At 41.6% G+C, this 14,369-nt stretch overlaps 1 protein-coding gene across 3 annotated transcripts in view; it reads right to left on the reverse strand.

Moving 5' to 3' along the window:
• Positions 1 to 1,332: 1,332 nt before the first annotated feature.
• IRS2 (insulin receptor substrate 2) overlaps positions 1,333 to 14,369 on the reverse strand; it is a 29,635-nt gene continuing 16,598 nt past the window's right edge. For 2 of the 3 annotated variants that reach the window (XM_059685101.1, XM_059685104.1), the window contains one exon: positions 1,333 to 3,798. Coding sequence is in view for 1 of the 3 variants with exons in the window: in XM_059685104.1 (XP_059541087.1) it covers positions 3,794 to 3,798 (5 nt within the window). In the remaining 2 variants the exon portion in view is untranslated. Of the gene's footprint in view, positions 3,799 to 8,267; positions 8,719 to 14,369 lie in introns of all 3 variants that reach the window. The other variant, XR_009451367.1, reaches the window with a different exon arrangement.

The raw sequence follows: 14,369 nt of genomic DNA on the forward strand, positions 1-14,369 counted from the left end.
CTAGTACACCTCGTCAACACAGGGTTAGATGCCCAAATGAATGAACAGTCTGCCCCAGCCCACCTGGAAACTTGCTCTTGCTAAGTGACATTAAACCTGGGTCTATGGCTTCAAGAGGGACTAACTATGGTCTGCAGATCAGCTCAATGATATTGGACTCTTGAGTCTAATGACAGCACCCCGAGAATATGACAGCACCAAAAAGCCATCTGCACCTTCCAAGCTGACTACTAAAACCATCAATGGGTCAGAATCCAACTTCCTACATCAATGTGATGCAATCTTTATCTTTCATCTTGTTATAACACTTAGCTTCCTCCTAAAAGTTTATGAATTGGTTTTGAGTATTTCCAGACCTATGGCCCTTTGAAACAACTCTTCACTTTTTTATGTCATTGGCTCTTCTGGGAAAACACATTTGCCAATTCCGGCTTGAAAAGACTCCCCTGGAGTGACATCTAGCATTTACCCTCTTGTCATTACACTTCAGGGATATCTAACCTTGCAGATCATGCCTCCTTCTTTGCCAAACAGGAACCCTCAGAACAATCCATCACGGCACAATAGGTCACATTGTCCCCTGCAAGTTCCTACACACCACATGGTGCATGCCAGTCATGTGAATTAAGAGCCATTATTTTAAAATCATCTTCTAAATTCCTCTGCTTTTTATTTGTTCAAAAGAGATGGCACCCATGTTACTGCACTGCTATAATTTTAGGGTAAAAATGTACAAAAATATTTCTGACGAGGAAGCATTTTCCTTGGTAAAAATCAAGTTATGTTTATATTTTCTGCCTCCTAAATTGCACTCATGGCTCTGTCTTTACTTCTACGTGTTCTCCATGTACGTATGCATGCATTTAATCCTGTGTGCGTCTCTGGGAGGCTGCATGGCAGAGTGCACAGGTGCACAGATTCTGGGACTGCAGTTCTGGGTTTGACTCCTGGTTCTGCTGTTCATGAGCTGTGTGTCCTCCAACAACTCATTTAACCTCTTTGTGCCTCAGTCTCTTCATCTATAAGATGGGGTGATTCTTAATACCTGAGGTTGTTGTGAGCTATAAAGAATTTAATATTTATATAGCATTTAGAACAGCATCCAGCATCTTGCAAGGATTCTGTTTTGTAAAGTAAAAGTCTTTGTTTACTTAACACATTTTCTTTTCAAAAATTTTGTGATTTGGGGATTTTCTGGTTCCCAGAACATATTAACATTGAGAGGCATCAAATGTTTTTGTAGGAGCCAAGTGTTTCCTTGTTTACTCCAAAACACCAGGAGTGGCTTTATGTTAAATCCAGAATCCACCTTGAAAAAAATATCCTCAAGGCTTTATTCATTTCATAAATAATGTATTTTATTTTATTGCATATGGCTATTAAGGAGAGCATCCATGATCAATACAGACTAAATACAATGCACTATTCTAGTTCCATTTATTCTTGTCTCCAGCAGCATCACATTGACCCTTATATACAGCGTGTACAGTGGAAGACAGAGCAAGATTAGTTAAGTCTTTTGTCATATCACAATAGCAAGAAATATATTTAACATCTTGATATCCAGAAACAATACGTACCCAAAAAAGAAAACACTGTTTAATAACTGTTAAAGTTTATATAGCAAAAAATATTTTAAATTTAAGGTAAGTCAGGCAAAATGTACAAAGACCCCAATATACATTGTGAAGTTTTAGCAAACATAACATTTATACATTTTGGTTCCATTCTGTAAACTAAATTAAAACTGTAAATATTGCATATGCCTTTTTTGAAATGTACAGGATAGAGGAACATTTAGTATATTACCGACTTTTCATTTGCTAGTTTGAAGTTGCAGTATGAACATGAACCATTGCTTTAGAGGCATGACTACTCTAAGTATAGAGAGCTACTTAAATACCTTCATACACTGTATTCAGCAGGGCCCATATTCAGTCCTACGTACCTGGGGGAGTCACATAGCAAATACCGCCCGAGTCCTAGTCCCAAGACTAAATCAACACTTTAGGACATTTTATACATTTTTATAAAGTATGTCTATTATACACTGAAATTGACCTTCAAACTAACGTCGTACGCTCTATGCACTGCTGTGATGTGTAATTTTAGAAAAGTAAAACTTTTAAAAAACGTCCAGGGGGATCACTTTACATTCAACTTTGTCTTGCAATACAATCCTCTGTTCTAAGAGTTCAGCATGGAAGCAGGAAGACGTTTGCATTGCCATTAAATATATTCTTAAGACATTGAATTTTTTGGTCTTCCTCTAAAAAAGCCTCATTTTTAGTAATGCATTATTCTATAGCGATATATATCTATATATTTATATATAATTTTTTCTCCAAAAAAAAAAAAGAAAAAAACCAAGTTCACATCTCCAATGAACTAGTGTAACCTCTTCAGGACTATCAGAGAAGATAGGCACTGGGGATGTACCCATGGGAGAAAAAGGTCTGGGGCCCTCCATCACGTGTCAAGGGAGCAGCGAGATGACATGACGTTCTGCTGGTCAAGGGCAGCAGTTTTAGAGGACACCTGTGAGAATCGACACAACACTGGTATTTTCAGAACACTGAAAACGTAAGCGTAGTCTTGTCAGGAGTTTTCCAACACGTGACATGTACTGTGAGATTGTTTTCCTTCTTTTTCCTTTTTCCATTAACAACGCAGGGCCCGAAATGCCTCTTTTATCAGTTTCTTTCCTCCACCCCCCATCCCGTTTTTTGTTGTACTGTTGTTCAGGAAAGCCTCGTTGGCCCACACCATAGCATTATAGTTAAGATAATAAATACATTTTTAAAAACTCTGCTAAACCGGTGACCACCCTTGAATTGCTGGCATGCCTGGGGGAGTTTTTGGTTAAAGAAATGCAAGCTCAAGATTAAGGACAGCAGAGACATTTGAGCTTGTAAATAGGATCAAAGGCTTTCGCAATTTGAAGTACCTACATAAACATCTACATAGAGAAGATTAAACAACTCTGTTAAAAAGAGATATTCAGTCCCTGCCCCAACACCTCCCCTCCCACCCCCAATACCCAATACAGATGATGATTTCCAAAAGTAGGCTGCTTTAGTTACATATAATTATTATTTATTAATCCATCTTCAACGTCCAATCACAAATTTCATTCCCATAGAGAAATGTCAGCCCCACACTGGGCTCTGTCTGTGAGTAAACACGCAGGAACCTGGACTGGAGTCCAACAAGCAGCTGTGTACTGGGACCAGTTGAATAAGGCTGATGGCCACACTGGCGCCACATTCAGCAGAGATACACGGAGGTCCTGCCGGCCCCCAACCCCGCAAATCCGGCTTCACCTGGAACTGAGGTAGGACTGTGGTAGTTTTGAGTGTATGCCAGTAAATACCAGATTTTACCACTTTAATGGGTATTGGTAGAATCTCCTAGCATGCCGAGGGACAAATTGGCTTTGCCAAAATGAACGTCAGAAGAAATTAAGACACTGGCCACAATTTAAAAGGCCAATGAAAACATCCCATTTTCTTGAGAATTACTTCTTCAGCAAATTGTGTTAAAAACAACGAAACAAAACACAACACAAACAGCACAAGGATGAATGCCCCCTATGGGAACCAGTGAGGGAGGCGGCCGTTCTTGCCTTGTTGGTTTCATCTCTAGTACAGCCGCAGATGTTTAAAACAAAATAATTGCTCAGGTCCAAAAGAACAATTGTAAGCAGCTTCAAATGTTTATAAAATGCTGAGCCTCTTCTTTTCCATGTGATTCTCTGATGTGTGATGTTGTGGTAATGAAGCCAGGCAGGTCTTCACTCTGAAAAAGACAAGAAATCAGTCAGTAGTGATTGTCAGGAGAACAAGATGATCCTTATAGAGTGAGAGAAAGATCCTTCTTAACCTGCCTTTCCAATCTGTGACTTTCATAAAATGATGCACTTTGGGAAGCAAACATTTATTCAATTCCCTCTTCCAGAAACAAGTTTGATGGGTACAGTCCTATTCGGTTTGCCTGGAGGCAGAACTATTAGGTTTAGAGTGAGTTGTGAGGTCCAGAGTGAAGCTCACATTTTCAACTGAAGAAAACTATTCACGTGTGCTGTTGTGAGTCATTCCATTGAATGAGACATAGAGCCATAGCTCTACCCTTTAAAGAGAGGGGCTGTGCGACCTGGCAAGGGCCCCTCTAACTGCCCCTCTTGATGCTTTGAGGGGGAAAACCCACTGCCCTCCTGACAGGGCTGCTGAGATGATGAGAAAACACGGCACACGTTAAAGTACATTGTAAACTACACCGACTGCCCAAAATGTGTATCGTAGTAAGAAAGAGGGAGAAGTGAGTCCTGCTCTCAGGAATTTGGATCATCTACCCTATTCCTAAAACAACCCAAGATTTCAAAAGCTCCTGCAATGATGCACTTGTTACATACTCTTCATCTACCCAAGTCTCCATGTTCCAGGTTAATTTACTTCCTTGCTGAGCGTGGAGGGGGCATGCCATTGGACCCCAACCAGCCATCGTTGCTACTGCCCTTCCAGACTAAAGACTTTAACCCAGGGGTCCTCAAACAACGGCCCGCGGGCCACATGCAAATACAAATATTGTATTTGTTCCTGTTTTGTTTTTTTTACTTCAAAATAAGATATGTGCAGTGTGCATAGGAATTTGTTCATAGTTTTGTTTTGTTTTTTTAAACTATAGTCTGGCCCTCCAACGGTCTAAGGGACAGTGAACTGGCCCCTGTTTAAGAAGTTTGAGGACCCCTGCTTTAACCTTTTTCCAGTTTCCAACATTTACAGCATATTCTTACCAGACTTGTTCCTTCTTTAAGGGACAGACTCTGACATTTCATAGCATAGTACCTTTTCAAAAAAGCTTAGGCTCTTCAACAAACATGCCAAGTTGTTCATCTCCCCGCTCTCCATAACTCTAGCTACTAGATTACTCGTAAGCACTGCTGGTCACGCCCTGCCCTAAGCAGGTCATGTTCTTCCTTGCAGTTGTATTTCCATAGCCTGCACTTCTGATCATTTAGAATTCTGATCCTAGACACCCACCACCCTCTCTGGTTTACTTCTTTGTAAATCCCGTTCTCCGCTGTTCATCTTGAGTTCAGAGGACCGATCCCAGCAAGAGAGAAATTTCCAGTGTGTCCCACAATGGGGAGTGAGTGTGTGAAACCTCCCGGACTCTGCACACCAGGCAGGCAGTCCCCTGGTACAAACTGAAAGCACCGACTGCATCGTGTGGCCAGAAAAACAAAAGCCTGCACAGACTGGGTTCTGTCAACCTGCGAAGGAAATACTGGTTCTTTTCATGACTGTTTTTAAAATGTCCCTGCAAGGAGGCAGTGCTAAGTGTGTCTTATTATTTTTAAAAAGCATTACTTAGGTCCTTCAAAAAATATAATAGGCAAACTGTTCTACGAACGAAACCTAACGGAAAACAGGACCCAAACTGTCCTTCGAAGGAAAGATGCGTCCTCCAGCTATTCACTCATTATTATTGTGACTGCCGGGTCTAAGAGAGGCTGCACTGAGAATATGATGAACATTTTAAGGTTTGCACACCTTAAAGGCAGGCACTTGCTAAAATGTACCTGAATTGGCCGCTCACTCTAAAATGACTGCATTTTGTCACTCAAGCCGTGATTGTGAGACGAATCCACCACCACCCCAGAGTAGTAAATCCAGACCCCACGGATCCACTTAACGAAAGATTTCTATTCACAGTTTATTTTTACACTAATGATTAGCTAAATGTGGCTAAACTGTCTCCTGTTAACTCCATACCCATTTCTTGAAAGCAGCTAAACAAGTTCTTTATTTCCCCCAATTTAAAACACATAAGTCATATAAATGGGGGGTTCATGATTGCTAGAAATTTACTTTCCATTCTCATCTACAAAGTCAGGGGGCCATGGTCACTGTCACCTCGTTTTCAAGGATGCTTTGTTGCTATGAAACAAGTCCTATCACTAGATGTTCGTGAGCTCTCATCAATCTGAACACATACTTTTATCTTCTGAAGTATGATACAATTATCATGACCTTAATTTCTATGCACTACCATTATGAAAGAAAAGAGTTGATAATGGCAAGGAAATCATTCATTCATGCTTTTATTCATAAAATAACCTTTACACAAAAAATTCTAGTTTGGCGCAGGGCCTCTCTAAGGCACATGGGATATGCATGAGTGAGAGAGTTCCTATCAGAACGGGAGTCCCACAGCAGCCCTTCTCTTGGGAGGGAGTGAAAGCAGGCCTTTGAAACATGTGCGGCACTCTAGAAATGCCTAGACTGTAGATGACTGCCAGGCTGCGGTTACTAGCAAAGGAGAAAGCTATTCCAAAAGCACAGCAGAAGCGAGGGCTGTCAGCAACCCAGTGATGCAATTTAATGTTGGGACAGTAAGGAACCCAATTTCCCAGGAGGACGAGCTGCCCTAGGCCTCTAAGGAAAGGAAGGGGCAGGGAGAGCCACTGATGACTGAGGTGCAGGCACACGCGTGCGTGTACTGTCGCAGGAGGAGGAATCTGCTCATGGCACCTGAGACAGGAGCGAGCAGGCTCAGGCCAGGGGGGCCAGAAGGATGGCGGCCACCAGCTCAGAGGCAGTTGCTTGGGCATGAGGTGTGCAGTGCTTCAAAGATATTTTTGAATATAGAGATGTGCACTAGAGCAAAGGCAACATGGATGCAACCTGTCTCCTCTTAGGATACAGAACAAATGCTTTCCCTGGACGCCTCCCATCACTGCAAAGGGAGAGAACTGAGACTGGCGGGTCTCCTCGTGGCTCATGGAACCTCAGTCCGTGCCACCCCACAGCCTCCACTGAAACATCTGTGGCTTACCACCAACTCCCTGGACATCCTCCCCCACAGGAAGTACCCACAGCAAACATAAATAGAGCTAGCCATCAAAGGCAATCCTTGCTGAGATGCAAAAGAAGGAAAAGGCTGTGGATACCTCCAAATCGGAGTGAGATGACTATTACTTGCTGAGCAAAAGGATTCTGACAAAATCTATGGAAGGTAAATGCGAAGAATGCGCAGAGGAAAAAAGGGGTCTGTTTTAGAAACCTAACTACAACTTGTTAATGTTATGGAAAGAAAGCCGGATATAGAAGATAAGTGCCTCAACTGAGATCTAAAACACCCTTTTCCAATATGGGTGGGATGTAAATCTCTGGTGCACATGCCAGCAAGGGCTCTGACCTAGGAACACAGGAGGGAATCAGCCAAAGGAAAAGGTGGCATGGGAACTACTCAGGAAAGATGCCAGGGCTAAAAGCATTAGCATCAAACCAGGTCTGGAGGCCACCTGGAAACCATTCTTGAGGGTCACTCCCCCACCCATAGGAAGAAGGAGAGAGAGGCAGGAGCTGGAACCTAGGAATGTGAGCACACTTCTGGTCTTTTTATTTAAAGTAAGTTAAGTTATCCCTCCCCTTGCAAATTAATCTGGTTCTTCCAGACAAGGAAATAAAATGTCTCCTAACACTGCTACTGTCCTGATAAATTCAACTTCCATGGAGGGCTTCCTAATGATGAGATTCAGCAAAATTTTATTTGATTATCTATATTAATTCTAGTAGAAGCAAAGAACAAATGATTAATTTTAGGATCACTGCACACTGAATATTCATTAAGAGGGGAGACATTCTTTGAACACATTAGGTGCAGCAGCAAAACAAAAGAGAATATAGCAAGAAGCATGTGTTGGTCATGAATGCAATTACAGAACAACCTGCACCGATTCTGCTCCTAGAGGCAATGCAGCTAAAAATAAACTTATTGATACTCATTGAATCTGTCATATAATTACACACTGTACTATTCTGCAGCTTAGACATTGCTCTGTCCAGAATCCCATTCACAGGAGCATTGATCTAGAGTTACTTGATTTAAAACACAACTTTCAGCAAAAAGATTAAAGTTGTTCCATATGACAGGTCATCCAGGCTAGCTAGTCCCCATATTTTGTTTTTCTGTTTTGTCACATATGACAAATGATGTTCATATGAGTACAGTCCCAGGTTCCAGTTAATTCCCTGGAGACTACTAATAATTCCACCCCATTTCTAAAATACTGAAGAGCAATCAGAATGCAAATGACAAGAATAAAGGTGGGGTCCAGTAAAGACCAAACCTTCAACCTGCTCTATTTTACTAGATGATAGATAGATAGATAGATGATAGATAGATAGATAAACTGAAAAACTTTGCCATTAAAACAAGTGGGAAAGCTCCCTTTCCCTAGGCACAAATGTTAAAATACTAACATTCCACGCCACCTGTCTGCTGGGCTCCATGATTCCAGTCACATTAGTGGAACATACAGTGAAACATCAGGTCTAGAATGTAGAGCTCTATGGAGGGCTCCATATATAGCTCCATGATACAACTCCATGTAGGGCTCCATCAACACCTCCATGGAGGGCTCCATATACAGCTCCATGGAGGGCTCCATTCACACCTCCATGGAGGGCTCCATACACAGCTCCATGGAGGGCTCCATTCACAGTTCTATGTAGGGTTCCATATACAACTCCGTGTAGAGCTCCATATACAGCTGCATGTAGGGCTCCACATAGAGTCCCATGTAAGGGTCCATGTAGCCCCATATGAAGCTAAGTGCAGAGTTTCATGTGCAGCCCATGTAGACGGTCCCATGGAGGGCTCCACGGCACTGCTGCAGGGAACAGGGCCTCACTGGCCTCACGGTAAGCAACACTGGACCAAATAGAGTACAAATCCATTTAGTAGGTAACATTTTCAGGCATATCCGAATTAAGAGTTCTACAGACATGATTTGCATGATAAAATGAAAAAATATACTTAAAATAAAAATTTATATTTTGGTAGCAACTATGATTAAGAAATGAACTCTCTGGTGAGCCCACACCTGTCCTTCAGGCCCATTCAGACCTTTTGTGTTAAACATAGAATTATGGAGGGAAAAATAAACTTTTTCTAGGAATCAGAAATTCCTAGAAAAATAAACCTGATAATTCAGTATCTCCATATTTTACTGAAAGCAAAACACTCTTAGAATATACAAGCAAAAAAAAAAAAAAAAAAAAAAAAAAAAAGTTAAGGTTGGGTGTGATAAAGAACAAGCCAGAGATTCTAAGAAAAACGGTTACTAGAACTTTTCTTTTAAATTGGAAAAAAAAAATCACTTAAAAGGAAAATATGGAAGAACAAGTTTCCCTGGATAAACTGGGGTAGTAAATTACTTTACCAACCCTACTTGTGAAAGAGTTAAAACGTTACATGAGCTCATCACTTCCGCTGAGAAAACCATTTCATTCTGAATGCTTGTTATTAAAGAAATTTCCTAGCATCAAGTTGTAACTTGATGTTAATGACACAATATGAAACAGGATGAGACAATGAGAAAACCTAGTTTTCATATAAGGCTTGGGTTAATAAAAGGTATCTCTCCTTTTTTAGCTCCTGTTTAATCCTTCACATAAGACTTTGTCTTAATCCCCAAAGACTAGAGTAACCAGGCCTCCTGGACTGTTCGCTACACACTTCCAATGTCCTCCACATAGTCAAGCTTTCACCCACAGCCACTGTAGTAATTTTATATTGCATAGCTTCAGCCGACTTTATATCAGAATGCCTAAGTATGCATTTCTTTTCTGTACTTGTTATTAAAAGGACTAATGTGTGCATCCTATAAGCTACTCTTCTATGGCAAGGTTTTCCCACCACACCTGCAGCAGCAGTGTCCAACGTCATAGGAGAAATATTGTTATTTTTCAGCACAAACGCCCAAGAGGCAACAATGCCTCTCATTGCCGGTGGACCCTTCTGTTCAATTATAAAATGTTAGGCCTTTCTAGGTAAAATCCAGGTGAGGGAACATCAGTGGTTTGCCCCAAACCTCACAGCTGGTCAGCAGGAGAGGAAAGTCCTTACTTCTCCCAGAACTTTCCTCACTACTCCACTTGGGGCCATCAATGTGAATTTCTGCAAATGATGAAAAGGGAGTGAGGCTGAGGAGGAGGCCTGGAATTTTCACTTGGGGACCCAGAGTTTAGACATTTACACAGTACCATGAGCTCTTTACACAACTCTTCCCAGCGAAACAAAACACTGCACAGACAATGAATCTCTGCTCTGTGCATCTATCTCCCCTGCTAGGTGAAGAGTTGGACCATGCCTGTCCCCAGCATCTGGCACAGTACTTGTTTGGTCCTTACAAAGCTTTGTTGAATTAAATTGAAACAAAACCCATGTGGTTTATGCCATTTCTCACAGGCAGAAAGGCTAAACATTTTTTTTTTAAAGGAGAACAAAACTTTAGAACTGTCTGAGGCTCAAGAGAAAAGACCTTAGAAGAATGAGAATGGCATTCTAAGACAGAGGTCAGCAAAGTACAGCCAAATCTGGCCTGTTGCCTGTTTCTGCAAATAAAGTTTTATTGGAACACAGCCACACTCATTCATCTGCATTATGACTGCTTTCACACTTTAATAGCAGAGTTGAGTATTTGTTACAGAGACTGTATGCCCCACGACATAAGGAAGACAATGAGGAGAAAGAAGGACTAATTTGTCAAAATAATACTGTATATTTCCATCTGTATATTACACCTGGGAACTAACTGATACCCCCTTTGAAAATTATCTGCAAGCTTACATACTTTAGAAATGCAATACTATCTACTAAAAACCATGCTATCCGATTACAGACCCTACTGAAAATAAGGAAGCAGGTTATGAAACCATTTATGAAGCTGACACCCTTTTGGAATTAATTTTCCTTACCTATGGTTCTTCTATGTGGTTTCTCATGTATAGCACAAAAGTACTGAATAACTCTGATTATTACTAAATATATCTCACACTACCACTCTCTCAACTTTAACAGAGGTAAAATTATACACATCAGATCTGCGATGCAAAAGGGCCAAATTTTTTCTCTTCCTTAGGTCACTGGAAAATGTGAATATAAGCATTATGATTCTGCCCTACAAAACGATAAGAATATCTGGACTAAATGATAACTTGCCTAAAAGTTGCAAATAGCCTATGTACGGTGTAATTCTTTCCTCAAATTTAACACATTATAGTTATGATTTTATACTGATGTAAAAAATACGTTTTTTATTTACAAAAATGTTTATGTTGCTTATATCTGAAGTCCTCAAACCTAAATGCTTTTCCTATGAAATATGGTAATACAGAATAACAGTTTATTCAAACTATATGCATCCCCATTAGCTTGTTGTTACATATCATTACAAATGAACCTTTCTTTCCAATGTTTAAATATTTAAGAGTGGCTACTACATTTTTTTGCTTTTTTTAATTTCATGATTAACTCCTTTTTTTGTTTTTAGCATTGAAATTAAAATATGCGTTTTCTGAAGCCTGAAATTATGCCCAATGCAGCTCAAATACCTTCTATAACATCACTAAATGTGACCAACTTATGAGACACCTAAATAGGTATACCCTTGGGATTCTAAAATATAATGTTTTTCATATTTAACAAAAATGCAGTAATTTGAAAATGTATTAAAAATAGGTATACTCGCCAAAACCGGTTTGGCTCAGTGGATAGAGCGTCGGCCTGTGGACTGAGAGGTCCCAGGTTCGATTCCGGTCAAGGGCATGTACCTGGGTTGCGGGCACATCCCCAGTGGGAGATGTGCAGGAGGCAGCTGATCGATGTTTCTCTCTCATCGATGTTTCTAACTATCTCTCTCCCTTCCTCTCTGTAAAAAATCAATAAAATATATATTAAAAAAAAAATAGGTATACTGAAGTGCTTGTCTTTCACTATAGGGAAAAAAAAGATTAAAGGAAAAAGGGAAAAACTGTGTGATCCACTGCCTCTCCTTTCCCCCACCCCACTAGGCCACTGAGAGGGCCAATCCTCCCTCTAGATCAGCGGTTCTCAACCTGTGGGTAGTGACCATTTTGGGGGTCGAACAACCCTTTCACAGGGGTCGCCTAAATACATCCTGCATATCAGATATTTACATTACAATTCATAACAGCAGCAAAATTACAGTTATGAAGTAGCAACAAAAATAATTTTATGGTTGGGGGTCACCACAACATGAGGACATGTATTAATGGATTGCGGCATTAGGAAGGTTGAGAACCACTGCTCTAGATACTGAGCTCCCACTGGGCACAAATGTAGTGGCCTCCGCAGCGTCTGCTTCTAAACTGTAGGTAAATTCCTCCCAGACTATGGTGTGTAACATCTGCATAACACAGGATGTCAGCTTTGCCTCTTGGGAGGAAAACTGTATCTAATGTAACAGCCCTTGTGAAAATGGGCACTCTTTCAGATCGACCAGTAAGGTCAAGGCTGAAGGTCAAACCCTACTCAGGAATTGAAGTGCATGCATAGTCTCTTTACCCAGCACAGGTCAGAGTACTCATTCCATCATCAGTCACCACAAAAGCATTCCCGGGAACTTAGGAATGACTCAGGGCAAGCTGTTCCCACACCTTAAAACCACATGCCAGTCCCATGGCTCAAGCAGACGTGGGTGTGGAAAGCCACTGGCCCCACCAGACTTAGGGTCCTGGGGCCCAGGACCCACCACACCAGCCTGTTAATAGGGACATTATCCTCCAGCCCTGGATTTTTCACTGGGTCACTGTGAAACTACCAAATGAAATTCTACATATACAATTTATAAATAACACAAATACATATATATATATATTCATATGCGGCAAAGCACATGCTATTGGCATGACTTGCATCTTGTGGTTGATCCTTTTGCTTTCTTCATGCACCTTTAAAAGATGTACACATGTAACCACATGTTTTGTTTTGAACTACAAAGACTTCTTAAGCCCGGGCAGCCCTTTGCTGCCAAGGAAAGCCTGCTTGCTCCTCCCACCCTGCTCTTTGGGCTAAGTTGTGGAGCCACAGCCGTGGTATCTGAGTACACTGGCCATCACAGCTTTTTCTTCATTCAAAATTATATCCATGAATGACATCACGAACAACTGCAAATTCAGCAGCACACAAACAACTGATGAATACATAAAAACAATGGCAAATAGCTCCCGGAATAAAATGAATAAACTTGTTTTAATGGGAGAGAAGCAGAACAGAAGTAGAATTGTTTTTCTGGGGGTAACTCTAGGTCATGTAAAGCTAACAGTTCTCAAACGCTGCATAGGGCGCCTTGCCTAGCTGCTTTCTTCACGCCCCGTGGATGGGACAAAACGCCCAAATAGGGGCTCCATGTGTCCCTGGGTAGGCAGCTGCACCAAGGGAGAATGCACAAATTCCTCTTCATGTCGCCTGTGCCCAGCCTGCACGATGGGTTATCAACTAGCTGGGCTCTGGTTAGTTGGGGCCACTGGGCATTGCCTCTCTGTTTTCTCTGGCTTCTATACAAAGATGCACCAAAATAGAGATGGACATTTAAATTCCTCTGGTGCAGATAAGAGACGGAGCTGACCCAAGTTCACCGATTCAGTGTGCATGCTCCCCACACACAGGCTAAGGGGGGGCGGGGGAGGGTGTCTTTCTCAAGCAGCTCACCAGCGCTTCTCAAGCTTCACACCCTCCACTCCAAACTCGTTCCGCAGTGCTTTCTTAAGGTGGAAATTCTATGAAATACCTGGACTGATTTCAGTTTCCAGATCAGCTGAAGAATTAAGTCAGTTTGTTCGATAGCCTGAATTTAGCACCCCTCACAGGAAAGCAGAATATCCGGGAGACCTGAGTCAGGGAGAGCTAGAAGTGAGGCTGCACGTGGCACTGACGTAGCTCCAAGAGATCTAGCTGTCCAAGGTGTACCCCAGGATTTTTTTTTAAATAAATTTTTATTGATTTCAGAGAGGGAAAGAGAGATAGAAACATCAATTATGAGAGGAAAAATCACTGATCCACTGCCTCCTACATACCCCACACTGGGGATTGAGCCCGCAACCCGGGCATGTGCCCTGACTGGGAATTGAACAGTGACCTCCTGGTTTCATAGGTCGATGCTCAATCACTGAGCCATGCCGGCCAGGCCCCAGGATTTTTTTACAGACAAAGGCACCGTATTGCCTAGAAGACACAGAACCAGCTAGCAGCAGGCCTCCCCGAACAGTGCCTCCCCCTGGGCCAGGAAAGGCTCACCAGCATGGCCGTGGCATGCCTGCGGGAAGAACTTTCCACCCCAGGGTTTTTCCTTAAAAAAAATAAGAGTGATAATAAGACCTGCCCTCCAAGGAGGCTCTGAGGATTAAATACCATTTGAAAATGTTTTATAAATTATAAGGCGCTTTACAAGTATGTTTGTGTAATCAAGTATGCAATTCTATGGCTAAACACTGGCACTTTGATTTCGTAGTTTATCTTGTGCAAATTTCTGGCTGCCTTCCCCACTTCAATTACACCTC

This window comes from Myotis daubentonii, chromosome 2 (assembly GCF_963259705.1).
Source record: "Myotis daubentonii chromosome 2, mMyoDau2.1, whole genome shotgun sequence".
In the NCBI taxonomy this organism is placed as follows: domain Eukaryota; kingdom Metazoa; phylum Chordata; class Mammalia; order Chiroptera; family Vespertilionidae; genus Myotis; species Myotis daubentonii.